The 16,224-nt window shown below is 39.3% G+C and overlaps 1 protein-coding gene across 7 annotated transcripts in view; it reads left to right on the plus strand.

The window, feature by feature from the left end:
* Positions 1-16,224, plus strand: part of LOC138763083 (transcription factor TFIIIB component B'' homolog) — a 135,335-nt gene that overhangs the window by 70,978 nt on the left and 48,133 nt on the right. For all 7 annotated transcript variants that reach the window (XM_069936683.1, XM_069936710.1, XM_069936700.1 and 4 more), the window contains 11 exons: positions 599-693; positions 1,074-1,374; positions 2,191-2,396; positions 2,916-3,309; positions 6,139-6,297; positions 6,671-6,707; positions 7,263-7,548; positions 9,100-9,281; positions 9,719-10,289; positions 10,474-10,633; positions 11,181-11,244. In XM_069936683.1, the coding sequence (XP_069792784.1) occupies positions 599-693; positions 1,074-1,374; positions 2,191-2,396; positions 2,916-3,309; positions 6,139-6,297; positions 6,671-6,707; positions 7,263-7,548; positions 9,100-9,281; positions 9,719-10,289; positions 10,474-10,633; positions 11,181-11,244 (2,455 nt within the window). The remainder of the gene's footprint in view (positions 1-598; positions 694-1,073; positions 1,375-2,190; positions 2,397-2,915; positions 3,310-6,138; positions 6,298-6,670; positions 6,708-7,262; positions 7,549-9,099; positions 9,282-9,718; positions 10,290-10,473; positions 10,634-11,180; positions 11,245-16,224) is intronic.

The raw sequence follows: 16,224 nt of genomic DNA on the forward strand, positions 1-16,224 counted from the left end.
TTGTAATTTGTGAGTGTCTGGTTTCACATTGTCTTCGTGTTTAACATCCAAATCATTTGAGTCTGTCTGTGAGTCTTTAACAGACATCTTTGTTTGGAAGAGTTTATTTTCAGATTTCCATGTACTTTGCTTCATTAATTACATGCAGCTAACTTTCAGAAAATTTCTCTCATCATGAGATATTAAAGCCATCTTTAGGATAGATTCACTTAAAATTAAGGCAGCAATCAGCATAAAAAACTAAATCTGCATTCAATGCTTGCACTGGGCAGTTGGTATTTTGTGTTAGGTTGATTATTTAAAACTCCTGTTTAAATGGAAATCTTCCTTACTACCTAATCAATTTTGAGCTTTAAATTTGTCTATGATTTTTTTTAAATTATACCACTGTCCTTGAACTCTTGGTATTTGTGACACTTGCAGATTTGGACAAACTGATGATTATTTTAATAACTACAAATGATTTGTGAGTTTGTCTTGGTTTTTACCTTTGTCCTGTAAGCAAAATTTTGTCTTTGGGCTGACTTTTTTTTTGTTCACTGGCTGTTATTTCCTTAAGTCAATATAAAAGTTTTGAGTTGGATTTGCTTTTGTCTAGGATGTCAGCAGTGTATTGATCCCTGAAACAATAGAAGATAATAAAGTTAAAGAGCTATCATCAAATAAAAGACAAGACTCCGATACTGAATCACGGTAATAAGTGGTATTTTTAGTATTTTTCTGTTTGTCTCAGCATAGTTGCATCTTTGTCAAGGAAGAATGATGATTAAATCCTCAGTTGTTTTCAGTGTTGCTCCATGATGGGTGTTCAAATAAGCAAGAATGAAGCATCACCATCTAATTTTCAAAATTCCCCACCATTGATGTCTATAAATTGGTTTTATACTACTGATCTATTCTTGGCTGCTTAGTGATTGAGTTTAAAAGTGACCAATTGCTAAGTGTGATAAATATTTTTAAATTTTGGGTGTTTTGGTGAAGAATCATCAAATTCGAAAAGTGTGTGAAAGGAGAATTCAGGAAAAAATTGCATGCTTTTAATAGGGTCAAATTTAATGTTTGTTTTGCTTTAGATTTGTAGAGAAGCCAGAAGAGCCCAAAAGCAAACCAGGTCGACTTGTACGAAGCCGCTTCCAAAGGCCCAAGCCAAATTTAGGGAGAGCAGTGGTAAAGAGAGATATGACAACGCAAGAAATAAAAATTGATGGAGTAAAAGAAAATAAGATTACAACTCAAGATATGACCGGGCTCAGTCCAGATACTCCTATTTGTAAAGTGAGTGAAGCTCAGCAACAGACTACGAGAATTTTGGATAATGTTCCAATACAGAATCAGTCAGGAGGAACCGAAGCACCAACATTTCCAGCATCTCTGGTATATCTGTTTTCCAAATTACCACATCTTTTTGAGAAAAAGTATTAGTTTTGTACTCTACTGTCACTAATATTCAATACCAGTCTGCTTGCCAAATAAGTATTTTGATGTCGTTCATAATATGCCTGTATCTCTTCTTTTCAACCCATTGGCTGATTTGTCACCTCTCTTACTATCTTAATTTCACTTGAAAATTGTTGTTCAAATGCTCCTTTTATTCATGTGTGAGCTAGCTGCTCAGAAAGTTTATGGCAAAATGGCTGAAAATGTATCTTGTACCAAATCACTACTTCCAAATCATACCAAACTACTTTTTCTTGAAGCATGGCTTGTTCTCCCATTAAACTAAACTGATTTCTATTAAAAATAAAGTGAAGAAAATTGAAACTGCGCAATTCCTAATATACCTCAATGTTAAATTCAATCTGAGATTACCTCTTGCGTTCTGTGGCCAATCAGGATATATTTGTTGATGATTCACACTTAAGTTCTTTTCATTTGTACAATGGCCAAAAGAGCATAATTAATTAAACTATTCAATATCTCAAACCAATTATTGGTATAGGTTGTACCGTTGAGTAGATAAAGTTATCTAGTTAGTCTCACAGCAAAATTAACAAATACTAGGGTACTTTTTCCTCCTTCTCACTGAATCTCCAGATTTATAGAGAACTGTTCCTAGTATATAGAACTGATCATTATCCCTACCTCATTGATGGTCTTTTTTGACCTCGTGTGTCAAATGTGTATTAATACTGATTAGTTCCACTGTATATATAAAAAAAATAAAAAATCAAAATTTGTTTTGGTTTCCAGTCAAAATCTCAATCTGTAGATGCTTCATTCTCAGATAGGATTGAATCAAAGAGAAAAAATGTTACAGATCTGGAGCCGTCAAAAAGCACTTGGGATTCTCATAAAGGACTGCAATCAGAAAAGACATCTGGGTCTGGTGAACAGAATGACCAAGAGGAGTTAATGCTGGCTTCCATTCAGGAAAATATTATCAGTAAACCAACCAGGTATTGAAATGTACTATCTTAATTAGTCATTCATCAGTTATTCCTAGACAGATTTGGGACTTGGAATGATCTAGGTCACTTGTATCCATACCTTATTTTAGTCCAGTGAATGCCAAATGAGTAAGCAGGTTCTGTTTTAAGCTTGACAAAACTTATCTCAACCCTGTCAACAATGGAAATTTTTGGGTGGCCTCAGTTCATTGAAATTAAAGGAAGAAAAAAAAAGCAAAATTTATTTAACTTAACTGATCAACTTGTGACTAGCTTACAAAGTTGATCTCCTGTGAAGTATCATCACACATGGTGATGAAATTCTTTGATTAAAATTGCACATTTCTATTAAAATATGATGCAACCACATTTTCAACAAACTTAAAAATGGAATATGTATTGAGAAAAATGAGTTGTGAAAAAATGCATGTTATTGGCATACTAACCTTGACCTAGTTTGGCTGAACTTGCCAATTAATCTGGAGGGTAGTGTTGCATAAAACCAAGAAGTAAATTTCTTTCTTGTAGATCTGGAAGACAGCCCAAGCCTACAATATTTTATAACCCTTCAGCAAATAAGCAGCCACCAGATCCATCTGTATCTGAGGGAGAAAATGAGAGCAAGATCAGAAGTAGATCTGTTCAATCTCACAAAGCTAAACCCAAAATCAACAAAATCTCGATTAAGAAAGAAGCTCAAGCTAAAACTGCTGGGAAAGGTCAAGGAAAAGCAAAGATGACTCTTGTTACCTTGAGAGCATCACACGAAGAAGAAGATGATGATGATGAATCTGACGTAGAAGAGGAAGATGATATCTACTCTATCAATCCAGAGGAGGTAAACAAAGCACCAGCTTTTGTACCAATTGGTCTACGATCTCCAGAACCTGTTCAAGCCCAAGTGGAGGAAACTATGGAAGAGGTATGACACTAAATGTTTTAAAGTATGTTATTTTACATTTCTGTACATTGATGCTGCCTTAGACTATGTGCAGAGAATTTTGTGATTCTTAATTTTCACAACATAGCTATTCAGCAGTTAAGAATTTACCAAATAATGAATGTACCCATCATACTTATCAGATGTTTCTACTGTTTTTGTTGTACTTTTGCGTTTTCATGAATTCTAATCCAAACTTTTTATCTATGCTTGTTACAAATTATTTTTCTGTTCTTAATAAGGGGTTAATTTTGTTGATGTTTAATTTAAAAATGTGCATTAAGTGTATTTGACTTGCAAACTAAAATGATGATCCATTATTTATCTTCAGGAACAAAATGATGATGAAATCTACCTATTGGCAGCGGCCACTGTTTTCCCCTGTATTTTCTCTTGCTCTATTTTCCATCTTAACCACTTTCAACAACCCCGCTCTCAACCACTATTTACTGACCCTCACTGCCTTGCACTCACTTCTCATTTTGTAATCTCAAATTTTAAAAATTTAAGTGAATTTTTAATAAAATTGAGGCACACAGCACAGTAACAAGCAATTTGGCTCACGAGTCTGTGCTGCCAAATTTACATTCAATTAACCTACAACCCTAGTATGTTTTGAACAGTGGGAGAAAACCGGAGCCCCCGAGGAAAACCCATGCAGTCACAGGGAAAGCATAAAATCACTTTACAGACAGCGCGGGATTCAAACCCTGGTCCCAATCCCTGGCACTGTAAAGCCATTACGCTAACTGCTATGCCAATTGTGCTCGTGACTGTTCTCCTTTCCAAACGTATCTTATGAATTCATTAAGCTTTTGTTGTTGGACTGTGAATGAGATGTTCAGCAAGTTTGGCGAAACTACTTTTCATGCTTACTGTGTTTAGCAGCTGGCTGAATGTTCGGCCTGAAGTGCCAGTTGATGAAGTAGAAAAAGATGTGGTCAAACAATCATGGCTTTTATTAGCAGAAACTCATGGTACAATAATGAAAGACAATAGATGCATATACAGTTATATCCAAGGGGAGTGTCCTTAACAGTAGAGATAATGCACAGCCAATGTTAGTACAGCAAGGCTCGCCTTGCAGAGGGGAGACGGGCAGCTTGGCAGATGTTCACCACACGGCCATCTCTGAATTTGATACCTAATTACTTCATGACTGAGATTGGTGATCAACAGAGTAAGATGTCAAACCATAATTTTAATCAATGCTCCTTGGTGTCTGATGGTCTGGAGATCTTGTATGGGATTTTAAAAACTTTGGTCATAAAATAATTCATCATGTGAATATTTTCTTTCAGATGATCTCTTTTTGTTTTCAGTTTGTATCTCTAATTTAGTGATTTTTTTTTACCAAGGTATTTTCCAACAATGATTGTTGCTTTATTTATTTAGGTTTCAATTCTCAAATGTTTGTTTAATTAGAATTTTTCATTATTCTTATTCATTGTTAACATATTGCAGAAGCCAGCATCTGATACTGATTTCAGAATACTATCAGTTTTTCTACAGAGGGTAGTCTTTTGCCAATCCTATCTCTGTCTGCTCTTTCCAAGAACAATGCAAAACTAACCCCAGTGCTTTTTCATTTCCGTAGTTCTGCATATTTTACTGTCATTAGTCCATCAAATCTGCACACCTATCAAGGGTAATATCAAGATACCAATTCCTGAGAAATCACTTGAACATCGTGTTGTGCATGGTGCCTCTTCTATGTGATACAAATCAGATACTAGTTTATTTTTCCTTGAGGACAAAGGGAAATTCAACCCTGACCACACCATCCAAAGGCAAACTACCTTCTGGAAGAGAGAACTACCTAATATTGTCCATTTAAACAGTTGAATCTTTTGTCCTAGATCTTCTCCAGTTTGATGAACTAGAATGATTTTCCTTTTATGTTCATTCAGAGGATTTGGACTTTGCTTGTATCTTGGATGTGTGGGATCTAGCCTTAATCCTGCTCCCTTTTGAGTCCTCAATTTTACAGGCAATCTTTCAGGTCATCTCTACCTATATCGTTCTAAACTAAACACAAGGATATAAAAGCTCACCTAATTAAGTGTTTTTTTTTAATCCTAGAAAACTTAAAGGTACGTCTGTATACCTTTTGATGTAATAATAACCTAAATAATTGCTAATAGTTCAAGCAATAGATTGATTTTTGATGAATACAATACCTCTGTTTCCATGAGATTGTTATGCTGTAACTCGAATGTGATTGAGAAGTATTTTTTAAGGTATCCATAATCTTTTTTTAAAAAAAAAATTATGACTCAAATTACACATGCAAGTTTTCTTTTTTTCCTTTTCTGTCCAACAATTTTAATTTCCTCGCTTTAGCCCATCAAGTGTGCCCTGCTATTTTGTCATGAGCTGGTTCATTTTTCCACTCAGCCCCACTGACCTTCTCCCCATAACCTGAAGGAGTACTTTGCTTTTCATTTAAAGCTTGGTGCTGTGCCATTACTCCAATCTTTTGTACACAGTTTCCATGGTAATTGCATTGCAAAATTATAAAATTTGATCTTTATTAACTAAAATAATGCAAGGAATTACTTTTTTTTATAGTTGATTATTTTCATGTTTACCTTTTGTTCATGTTCATTTAATTATACATGTTTCCTTCTGTTTGTACCATAAACTTGCATTCCTTGACAGTAGTTGAGTTGTTCAAATAAAAGTGAAATGAAAAACTATGGTCTTTGTACTTCTAATTAAAACCAACTCCTGGCAAGAAATGTAACTTTAAAATGTATTTTATTTGAAAACTTGTTTTTATATACTTTATCAATCCCATTTATCACACAGCTTGAAATAGAATTTAGTGTCTCAGACAAGAGCTATACTAGTGAAGCTGAACACTCACTCCTTGAGTTACGTGATAAAAGTGAACCCAATCAGTCATGCACCTTTATTCCAGAGGAAGATTGCCACCCAACAACTGCTGATCAGATTGAACTTTTTGTTGTAAGTTAAGTCCGTTGTTTCCACAATTATTTTCAACAAGAAAATAGATTTAAGTGATGTTAATTCATGCAAAAGCTAATTTTAAAAACAGTTGAAGCTACAGATTCACATTGCAAGTTAAGTTTTCTTTAAAACACTGCAAAATATCTTCCAAAAATGTTAATTTAAAAAATTTTTTATATTGACCATTTAAAATTATATACTCACCGGCCTAATAAGCATTAGTTATAGATTCTGTGTTGTGCAGAAAGGCAGTCTGCACATTATTTAGTTTTTAATTATCGGCTCTTGAACAAATACTTGTATTAAATTGCTGCTTTAAAATTAATATTTATTTATTGGAGGAAAAAAAATTTGAAACTTTTTTTTACAGGAAGTTATTGAAGTTCCAAGTAAAGATCCAGTTCAAGGTGAGTATGAATGAATTTTAAGAGCTACAGGCATTTCAAGCATTTGTATTTAATGCTACAAAATAGTTATCAGATACTAACAATAATTTCATTTGGCCTACAGAATAAATGAAGTATAAGAGAAGTTGAAGTCACTTCAACTAAAATGCTACTTACTTCCCAATGGAAGTTCTTAAAAATAAAAATGTGAATACTTCTTGATCTTTGCAACCGGACATCTGAAAGTGCAAATTAATTTCTAACCTTTGCATATTTAGTCTATTTTAATTCGTCACCCATTCTATAATTAATCAGTACTAGATATTATTTTTTCCATCAAGATCATAATTTATCTGCTAATAGCTAATTACAAACTACTTTATCTTCAAGTTGTCGACTTGGAATATGTTCAAGTAAATATCTTATTTCTGTAAATAAACTTTCATTCTATGCAAATCATTAATGCACATAGGATGAGGTCTCTGGATGCAGAAAAATCGATAAATATACAACACTTGGTGCAGAGCGATTTCTTTTCCTCTGGTTAGGTTAACATGTATGTTGTTGCTCCTTTAGAAGAGGACCATTGCAGTAATGAGCTTGGAGATGGCTTACAGGATGCTGCATTTACAGATGTGATCTGTGTAGAACAGAAGAACTTAGAAGAAGAATCTGCCCTTGGTAGTGGTGTTCCTTCTTTGCAGATTTTTGTGTGCAGTACCCACAGTGCAAATGATGAATCCATCACTGAATCCAATGGGCCTGATAAACTAGGTGTTCCTGCAGAGAAAAAGCTGAAGGATGAACTGGATGTACAAACACCTTCATTTTCAAAAGAAGATTCAACGAAAGTTGTTTTAAGGTAATGCCTGTAATATCGTTGTAGGCAAATAAGTTATTGCCTGAACAAGTTGGCCACTGCTTTATAATACTTCTCACATACTCCAATCCATAAATTAATAATGTAAAAGTAATGCTGAATGATGTATCCAGAATGCCTTTCCTTAAAGACATTTATCCAGCCATGTCTTCCCTCCTCAGCCTTTCTGCTCTTCTCAGGGACCACCCTCTCCCTGGGATTTCCCCTGTTTGCTTTTACCTCCCCGAGGCATTTTTCACTGCCACTGTAGGAGGTGTAACATCTGTCCCTGCAACGCCCCACTGGTCTCCATCCAGGAATCTAAACAGCTCTTCCAGATGAGGCAGAATTTCATATGCATCAACTTTGTCTACTGTATTTGGTCTCTTGCTATGACCTCCACAACATCAGTGAAATCAAGTGCAGAGTAGATGACTGAGCACCTGTGCTTTGTCCTTGCATGCCAGCCGAGCTCCTGGTTGCCAAGTGTTTTAATTTCCTTCCCCAAGATTGCATTGGAAGAACAGCACTTCAGATCCTGCATGTATAGGCTACAACCCAAAGGCATGAATGTTGACTTCTCCAATTTCAAGTAACCTGCTTCCCCCTTGGTTCCTTTCTCTTTCCTCTTTATCCATCTATGTCATCTCACACCCTCATACTCCCCATATTCTTTTTTCAACAGCTGTCTCCACCGTCATTTTTTTTCCTCCTTACTCCTGGCCCCAATCACTTCCTTTCTTCCCCCCCCTTGCTTACTTACATGTATTACTGCCTCACAACTCCATCCCACCTGGCTGCATCTCTCTTCCATCCAGTAATCCTTCACCCTTCCTTGGTATACCTATTAACCTATTAACCATTAAACCCATCCTACTTTCTTTAATGTTCCCCATCTTCCTTTCTCCATCCAGAAGCAGTGTTTCTACCTGAAACTTAACTGCCCATCTTCCTGCATGGATGATGTCTGACCTCTTCTGTCTCGAGTAATAAAAGGAATGCTGTGCTCCCTTGCTAATACTGCATAATTGTTAAAGGAATTTGGTGCTTAATCACAATTTTGGTAAACAAATCTATCTTGTACTGTTGCAAAGTTTTTTGAATATTTTATTTATAATGAACACATGCATAGATACAATGATCATATATCAAGATATATAAAGAAAATTATTTAAAACATGTTAGATTAATATATGTAGAAAGAAAACAAACAAAAAGAAAAACTAACTAAAACATCTTTCCAACCCCTTCCCAAAACCTACCTACCCAAAAAACTAAAACTACAAAAAAACACTAATATACTAAAATAATAAAAAGTTTGAAACAAGTCTGCCTACCTTAGTTGCGATGTCTTCTTTCCCAGGCCCCTAAAGATGTGTTTCTGGTCTGAATATTAGATGAGCCTTTTATCTATTGTGTATCTAGGATTTTTTGGGGGGGATTTTGATCTTGGTCTTTAGTCAAATAGTTTTTGCGATGATATTTTAAAATGCTTCTATAAAAACATTTTATTTCTATTGTGATACATATGGGAATTGATTTATTTTCTGGTAGTTCTTCAGTCACTGAAGAATCAGATGGTGCCAGGAGAAGGTACAGATTTGCAAAACCAAAACCCAATCTTAGCAAATCCACTTCTAGAAGCTATGCAATAAAGCCTTGTCCTACCACAGACACTGAGGAAATGCTAATCTCTGTGGATCCAACTGGAATAGTACTGCAGAAGGAAAAACCTGGTATGCAAAATAGGCAAAGCCTGATTAATTTTTTTTTAAAGTTCTTTGTGTTGAAGTAAGTTGAAAATATGATGGTCTGAGTCATTACTGGCTCTCCATAACCAATTTGTTTATGAATGTGAATACACTTCACTATATTCACCCACATTCCTGATAGTATTATGTCAACCATTTAGGAAGCAAATGTGAGCAATGTTTACCTAGAAATGTTGATTTTATTTAAGAAACAAGGTATTTTACTCAAGAAATTCATGCTAAAAAATTGAGCTTGTATTCAACTTTAGAAGCATCTGATAGTGATTTTCCAGGTCCTTGCAGAAATGATAAATAAAATTTACATACTTAGTGAGTTTAAGTAGGATCCATTACAGTTAGCATTATTTTTCAGAAAATATTTGGTGCAGAGAAATCATAATCATTGATGCATTTGGTTGTAGGTAATAATTCAGAAATAAATCCTAATGATTCCTTGTCAATTAAACTGATGACAGAAGAAGACAATGAAGAAAATATACCCATAAAGAAGACTCCGGTTGAACAACCAAATAGTAAGATACCTGATGAGCAAGACAAATTTGTGAGTGAAGAGCAAATGAACAAGGCTCAGTGTCTGGACAATGAGAGCAAGTACATGGCTGAAAGTTTAAACATGTTAGAATCTGATGAGCAAAACAAATGTGTGGAAGAAGATGACAGAACGAGTAGAACAGAGCATCTGGGTGGAAAGTTAACCCTATTTGTATCTGATGAACAAGACAGATATGTGGAGGAAGAAGAGAAAATAAATAGAACAGGACAATTGGAAAGTGGAGCCAAGTATCTGACTGAACAGCTATGTTTCATAACATCTGATGAGAAAGACAAGCATATGACAGATAAAGAACAAATAAGAAAATCTAGACATCTAGACAACAGGGTCCATGATGCTAGTGAAAAGTTCAAAACAATTGATGAACAAGAAAATGCAACTGAGCATCTGGATGATGACCCTAAGCATCTACATGAAAGGTAAAGGAGGATAATCTTGTAATAAAATTGCTGTCATATTTAGCTATGTTGTTTTGGCACCTGTTCAAATTTTTTAAGAAAGACAGAAAATTTAAGGTATTTTTTTGTGTAACAAAATGCAATGTATTTTCCATCAAATATATCAATGTTTTGTTTGTGTTTACTGTGTTAAATGATTCTTCAGGGTGTCTCTACCACATATAGAACCAAAACCAATAATTGAAAGTCAGGATATAAAACCAGGAATTTCCTCAGATACATATTTGACACAATCTGCTGATCAAAAATTATCCATCGAGGCTACAGAAACACCTTCAGAAGTTTTGTGCGAGGGTTACTCAAAGGTGAGCATGTTACACTTTTGCCAGTAAACTTTTGATCTATTTCTTCCAGAGGTAATCCAATGGAAAAATACCAATAAAGTTTGTCTTTATTGCAATTTTATAAATATTGACAAATTAAGTGATTAAGACTTGAGAGAGGAGTCTTTGAGAAGAGAGTGATTATATAAACTCTGGAAAGTTCATCATAACTTGAATAAGAGAATGAAGATTATTGAGATCAAAAATGAGCAGATACTTGGTGAAATTAGAGATGAAAATGATATCTAGTTCCTGTGGCGAAGAATCTGGTGTGTGATATTGTTAATAAATGCAATGCAAATTGAAAAAGATTATTTAGACCTAATTGAAAATGCATCTCTCACTGTGGATCTTTGTTTTCAAATGGAGCAGCAATGAGAAGATGGTACTTGGATTATCTAGTGCAAATGCAATAAATTTCCATTGAAGATGTTAATTTTTGTTGTATACATTTAATAGGTACAAAAATAATTATTTTATTTTATTGTAAACTTGTATTTATTTTTTTTTAATATATACCGGAATATAGATTGATAAAGAACCTCAAAATATGGAACATCAGGAAGCACTAAAAACTTCTGAAGAAAACTTGGGTACGTATGATGTGAGCTTCATAATTGCTTTTTCCTTCCCACCTCATCTGCTTTCCTTATATACTTGTGCAATAGTTGTAATAATCAACCCTCTTTTATTAGCCTCAAAATCACACATTTTCCATATGACCCATGTAAAAGTCAATCCTCCCCCTTGCCCATCTGAACAACTGACGTCCCGAGTGCCCCCTCACCCATTTGAGCTCCCAACACTCTGACCCCCCCTTCCCATTCGAGCTTATGACACCTAAGCTGTTCGCCCAATCTCCCAACACCCCAACCTCTCACCTTGCTGCCTGCTCACCAGAGCTCCTAATGCCCATCCACCTGAGCTCCCAAAGCCCCAACCGCTGCCCATCTAAGCTCACTCCCGCCCCTCCCAAGCACACTCAGTCCTGGCCATCCGAGCTCCCGACACCTTAAACAACGCAGGAACTTACTGCGGTCAAAAGTATGACCTGTGTAAAAATCAGACCCCCCCCCCCCCCCAACCAAAATTTAACATGAAAAACTGGTCCAGAAAAACTCAATTATTACATGAGTGTATAATGATTTGGTACAGAAATATAGGATTAATATATGATTGAATTACTAGTAATTTTAGTTTAAAAAAATTCACAGGATACAATTCTAGCCGCCTGTCCTTAGTTGCCAAGAAGTAGTGCAATGTTTTCTTGAGTAATAATCACAAAATACTTAATACAGTTAGAAAAGTTCCTCTTTGATCAGACTAACAGGTTATTTCTAACTTTCATATCGCTGTGTAAAGAGTATAGCGTGCGCACTACTGCGAAGTGTGGAAAGAACACACACGTTCCAAGTCCAACACTGATTTATGGTACTAGCAGCTCTGCTTATATTTACTCCTTGCTGCTGATGTCAGGAGTGACATCACGGCAGTGCCGATCTCTGACTGGGCAGCATTCCCGCCATTGCTCACTGTTTCTTGGTGCTGGTGGTCACTTTGGACAAAGGTCATTGGCCCTCGTGGGGTCTGCACGTTCATCAGCCATTTTGTGTACTGTTAGCGAGCCACTACACAACCCCCTCCAGAACAGGCAATCTGAGCGCTGTTCGCCGCTTTCGGTGGCCTACCTCTGCGACACGGGGGCTGCAGGGTGACCAGTTGGCTAATGTCAAGGTGTGCTGGTTTTGAGGCAGTCTATATCTCTGCCGATATCCAGCACACACATCGACCTGTTATACCCAATTCACTTTACATGGCCCCTCATACGGCTGTTGCAAAGGTGTTCGGTGTGCCCCCCTCCAAACGAAAACTTATAGCTCTCTAAATCTTTGGGGGCATAAGTTTTGGCTTGGCCTTGTGGCGGAGGCAAGTGTCCAGTTTTTCCTTCAGCTTAGTCAATGAGGCCCATGGGGTCCTCCAGGTCCTTGGTGGTGGCCCAGAATGCCCCTGGTATTACCAATGGTGAGCCATATACCATCTCAGCTGGGGAGGCATTGAACTCCTCTTACGGCGCAATGCGGATCCCTAGGACGACCCAGGGTAACTCATCTGCCCAGTTTGGCCCCTTAAGTCGAGCCATCAAGGTCGCCTTTAGTTGCCTATGGAACTCCTCCACCAACCCATTGGTCTGAGGGTGTTAAGCAGTGGTATGGTGGAGCTGGGTTCCCATCAACTTGGCCAGTGCCGCCCAGAGGCCTGAAGTGCACGGTGTATCTTTATCAGAGGTTGTATGCTCCGAGACTCTGAACCTCGATACCCTTGCGCAGGTATTGGACAGCTGGACCGCCTTCGGCCACTTCGTTGAGCAGTTAATCATAGTGAGGGGCTATTTCACCCCATGGGATAATGGCAGCAGCCCAACAATGTCAATATGGATGTGGCTGAATCGATGTCACACTGGCTCGGAAGTCTTGGCGGGGGAGAGCTGCCTTGATGTGCGTCTGCACTTTGGTTATCTTTCAGGGTGTGCAGGTCTTGGCCCACAGACTAACCGGTTTCTGGAGGCTGTGCCAGACAAACCTACTGGCCACTATTTTAACAGAAGTCCTGATGGCTGGGTGCATCAGGTTGTGCATCACGTTGAAGACCTGCTACCTCTACACTGCCAGCATGAGGGAGTTGGATTTGCTGGTGGAAACATTGCAGAGGAGCTTCTGGTTGCCAGGGCCCATGTCTACATCCTCCAGCCTGAGGCTGGAAACTGCTCTTCTGTGTGCCATGATCTCAGGATCCTCCTACTGTGTCTTGGCTAGGGCGGAATAGTCTATTCCCTGGGACAGGGCCTGGACGGACTCTATTGCAGGGCGCGACAGTGCGTCAGCCACCATGTTGGTCTTACCCACAATGTGTTGGATGTCCATGATGAATTTAGACACATAGGAGAGGTGTTGCTGCCACCTGGCTGACCATGGGTCAGACACTTTGTGGGAGGAAAAGGCCCAATGATTTATGGCCCATGAAGTCGCTGAATTGTCTGCCTTCCAGAAAATACTGGAAATACCTGACTGCCAGTCACAATGCTAATAGCTCCAGGTCAGAGGTGCTGTATTTGAGTTCAGGTGGCTGGAGGTGCCTGGTAAAGGCCAGGGGTTTCCATTGCCCTTCGATGAATTGTACCACTGAGCTGGAGGCATCTACTGTGAGGATGGTTGACACGACTGGCCTGGGGTGAACCAGAAAGATGATGTTGACCAGAGTGTCTTTAGCCTCTGGAATGCCTCAGAGTCCTCATTTTCCCAGGTGGCCTGCTATGAGCATGAAAAGGGGGTGCATGATGCAAGCCGCTACCGGTATGAATCGGTGATAAAAGTTCATCATTCCGGCGAATTCTTTCAACCTCTTCACTGTGCAGGGTTTTGCAAAACTACCTTCTTGGGAAGAGATTTCACTCTATGCATGTTGATCTGATGCCCCACGAAGTACATAGTTTCAAACCTGAACACAACAGGGTTTATAGTTGGTCCAAATTCCTGCAGCCGGGTGCACAGTTGTCTTAGGTAATATCATCCAAATAGATGAATGCGAATGGGAGATCCCAACCCACCACATCCATCAGACTCTGGAAGGTCTGGGCTGCATTCTTAAATCCAAAGGGCATTCTTAGGAATTCAAAGAGTCCGAAAGAGGTAATGATGGCAGTTTTGGGGATGTCATTGGGATCTGATTATAACCCGGGGGCGGGGGTGGGGGCGGAGTCTTTACCCAGCGATGGAAAACTGGCACCACAATTGAAGGGAACTCCACTAGTATCCACATGAATGCATTATTGGAGTCGACGTGGGGGCAGGTAACTTGGCCCCCCAGGAGTGTGGTTTGAAAAGTCCTGGCCTGCACAATCACTGCCCTTTAAGGACCACCAACAGGCAGTGGGCTCACAGGAAATCTGCTTGCAGGAGTGGTTGTGCCACCACCACAATCGTGAATGCCCACGTGAACCAGTTGCTGCCGAAGCCAAAGTGGGGGGGGGGTGCAGTGCAGGTGCCAAACATCTATACAGTGGTGCTGTTCACTGCCCATAGTGCGGGCCCAGCTTGCTGTGCCGGTGTCCATGAGGAAATGCCTTCCTGACAAGAGTCCCACCCATGGAGGAGGCTGTCTTGGCCAATTGCTGCAGCTATCAATGACGGATGGCCATGGCGTTTCCCTGAAACGCACAGGTTGGGTGGCAGTGATGGGCCCCTGCACCTCATTGCTGATGATGATAGCAATACTGTTGGGTCAGGGGTCCACAAGCCTCTCTGTTTGCAGTGGCCTCGTTGCCGGCTGTGTGCTGGGCCTAGCGGTCTTTTTTTGCTCTCCAGAGCACATCAGCCCAGGCTGCGACTTTCCTGGGGTTGCTGAAGTCCTCATCAGCAAGCAAGAGTCAGACATCTTCGGGCAGCTGCTCCAGGAAAAACTGCTCAAAGAGCAGGCAAGGCCTGTGACTCCTCAGCAAAGGCAAGCATCTCACTCATGAGGGCAGATGGGGCTCTGTCCCCAAACCCGTTCGTATGCAAGAATCTGGCGGAGCACTTGAGCCTGAAGGTGCGGGTTAATAGCTCTTTGAGGGCATCGTATTTGCCTTGCTCTAGAGGCTGCTGAAGGAAGTCGTTGACCCTTGCTGCTGTGTCCTGGTCGAGGAAGCTCACCATGTAGTAGTAACGCATGTTGTCAGCATTGATCTGTTGAAGGTGGAACTGGGCCGAGGCCTGTTCGAACCACATGTAGCTGCGACGCCCAGAAAGTTGGCAGCTTCAACAAAACTGCATGAAAAGCTGCGTATTTCTTCATCTTCAGGTCCAACTGCCGGTTGGACCTCTCAGGGTTACTAAGTGAAGAGTGAAAGAAGACATACGAGGAGTCAAAATCTAAGACTGATTTATTGCACTGGCAGCTCTGCTTACATTCACTTCTTGCTGCTGACATTGGGAGTGATGTCATGGCAGCGCTGATCTCTGATTGGGAGGCATTCCTGCTGTTGTTTGCTGTTTCCCGGAGTGGCCCCCACAGAGTGTGTGTGGTCACTGCGTTCTTCAGCCATTTTGTGTACTGGGCCATGTCCCATTTATGAGTGAAATTTAAGATATAGGATTGCAATGAAAAGAAAGATCAATAGCTTTTTGCAAGTGTAGCATGATGGCACTTATGGTATTCATTCAAGAGCCTGATTGCTAAGGGGAAAGTATCTGTCTTTCAGCTTGTCGATGCACATTTTCACAATCTTAAGCCTTTGGGAGGAGGTTGAATAGAGTGTGTGTCTGGAGTGTTATTGGTCCTTGTTATAGAGGATAGAACAGTAGAGTACAGTATGGGCCCTTTGGCCCATGATGTTGTGCCAAACTGAATAGACCTACTTCACAACATCACCCTTCTCAAATTCTTTGCCCATAACACTCCATTTTTCTTGCCTCCATGAGCCTATTTAAGAGTCTTTTAAATATTCCTGTTAATGGGCCTCCATCACCACCCATTGAATGCATTTCAGGGGCCCACCACTCCCCATCAGGGGTGAGGAGGGGAACCTACCTCTGACA

The sequence above is a fragment of the Narcine bancroftii genome, chromosome 1 (genome assembly GCF_036971445.1).
Source record: "Narcine bancroftii isolate sNarBan1 chromosome 1, sNarBan1.hap1, whole genome shotgun sequence".
NCBI classification, from domain to species: Eukaryota; Metazoa; Chordata; class Chondrichthyes; order Torpediniformes; family Narcinidae; genus Narcine; species Narcine bancroftii.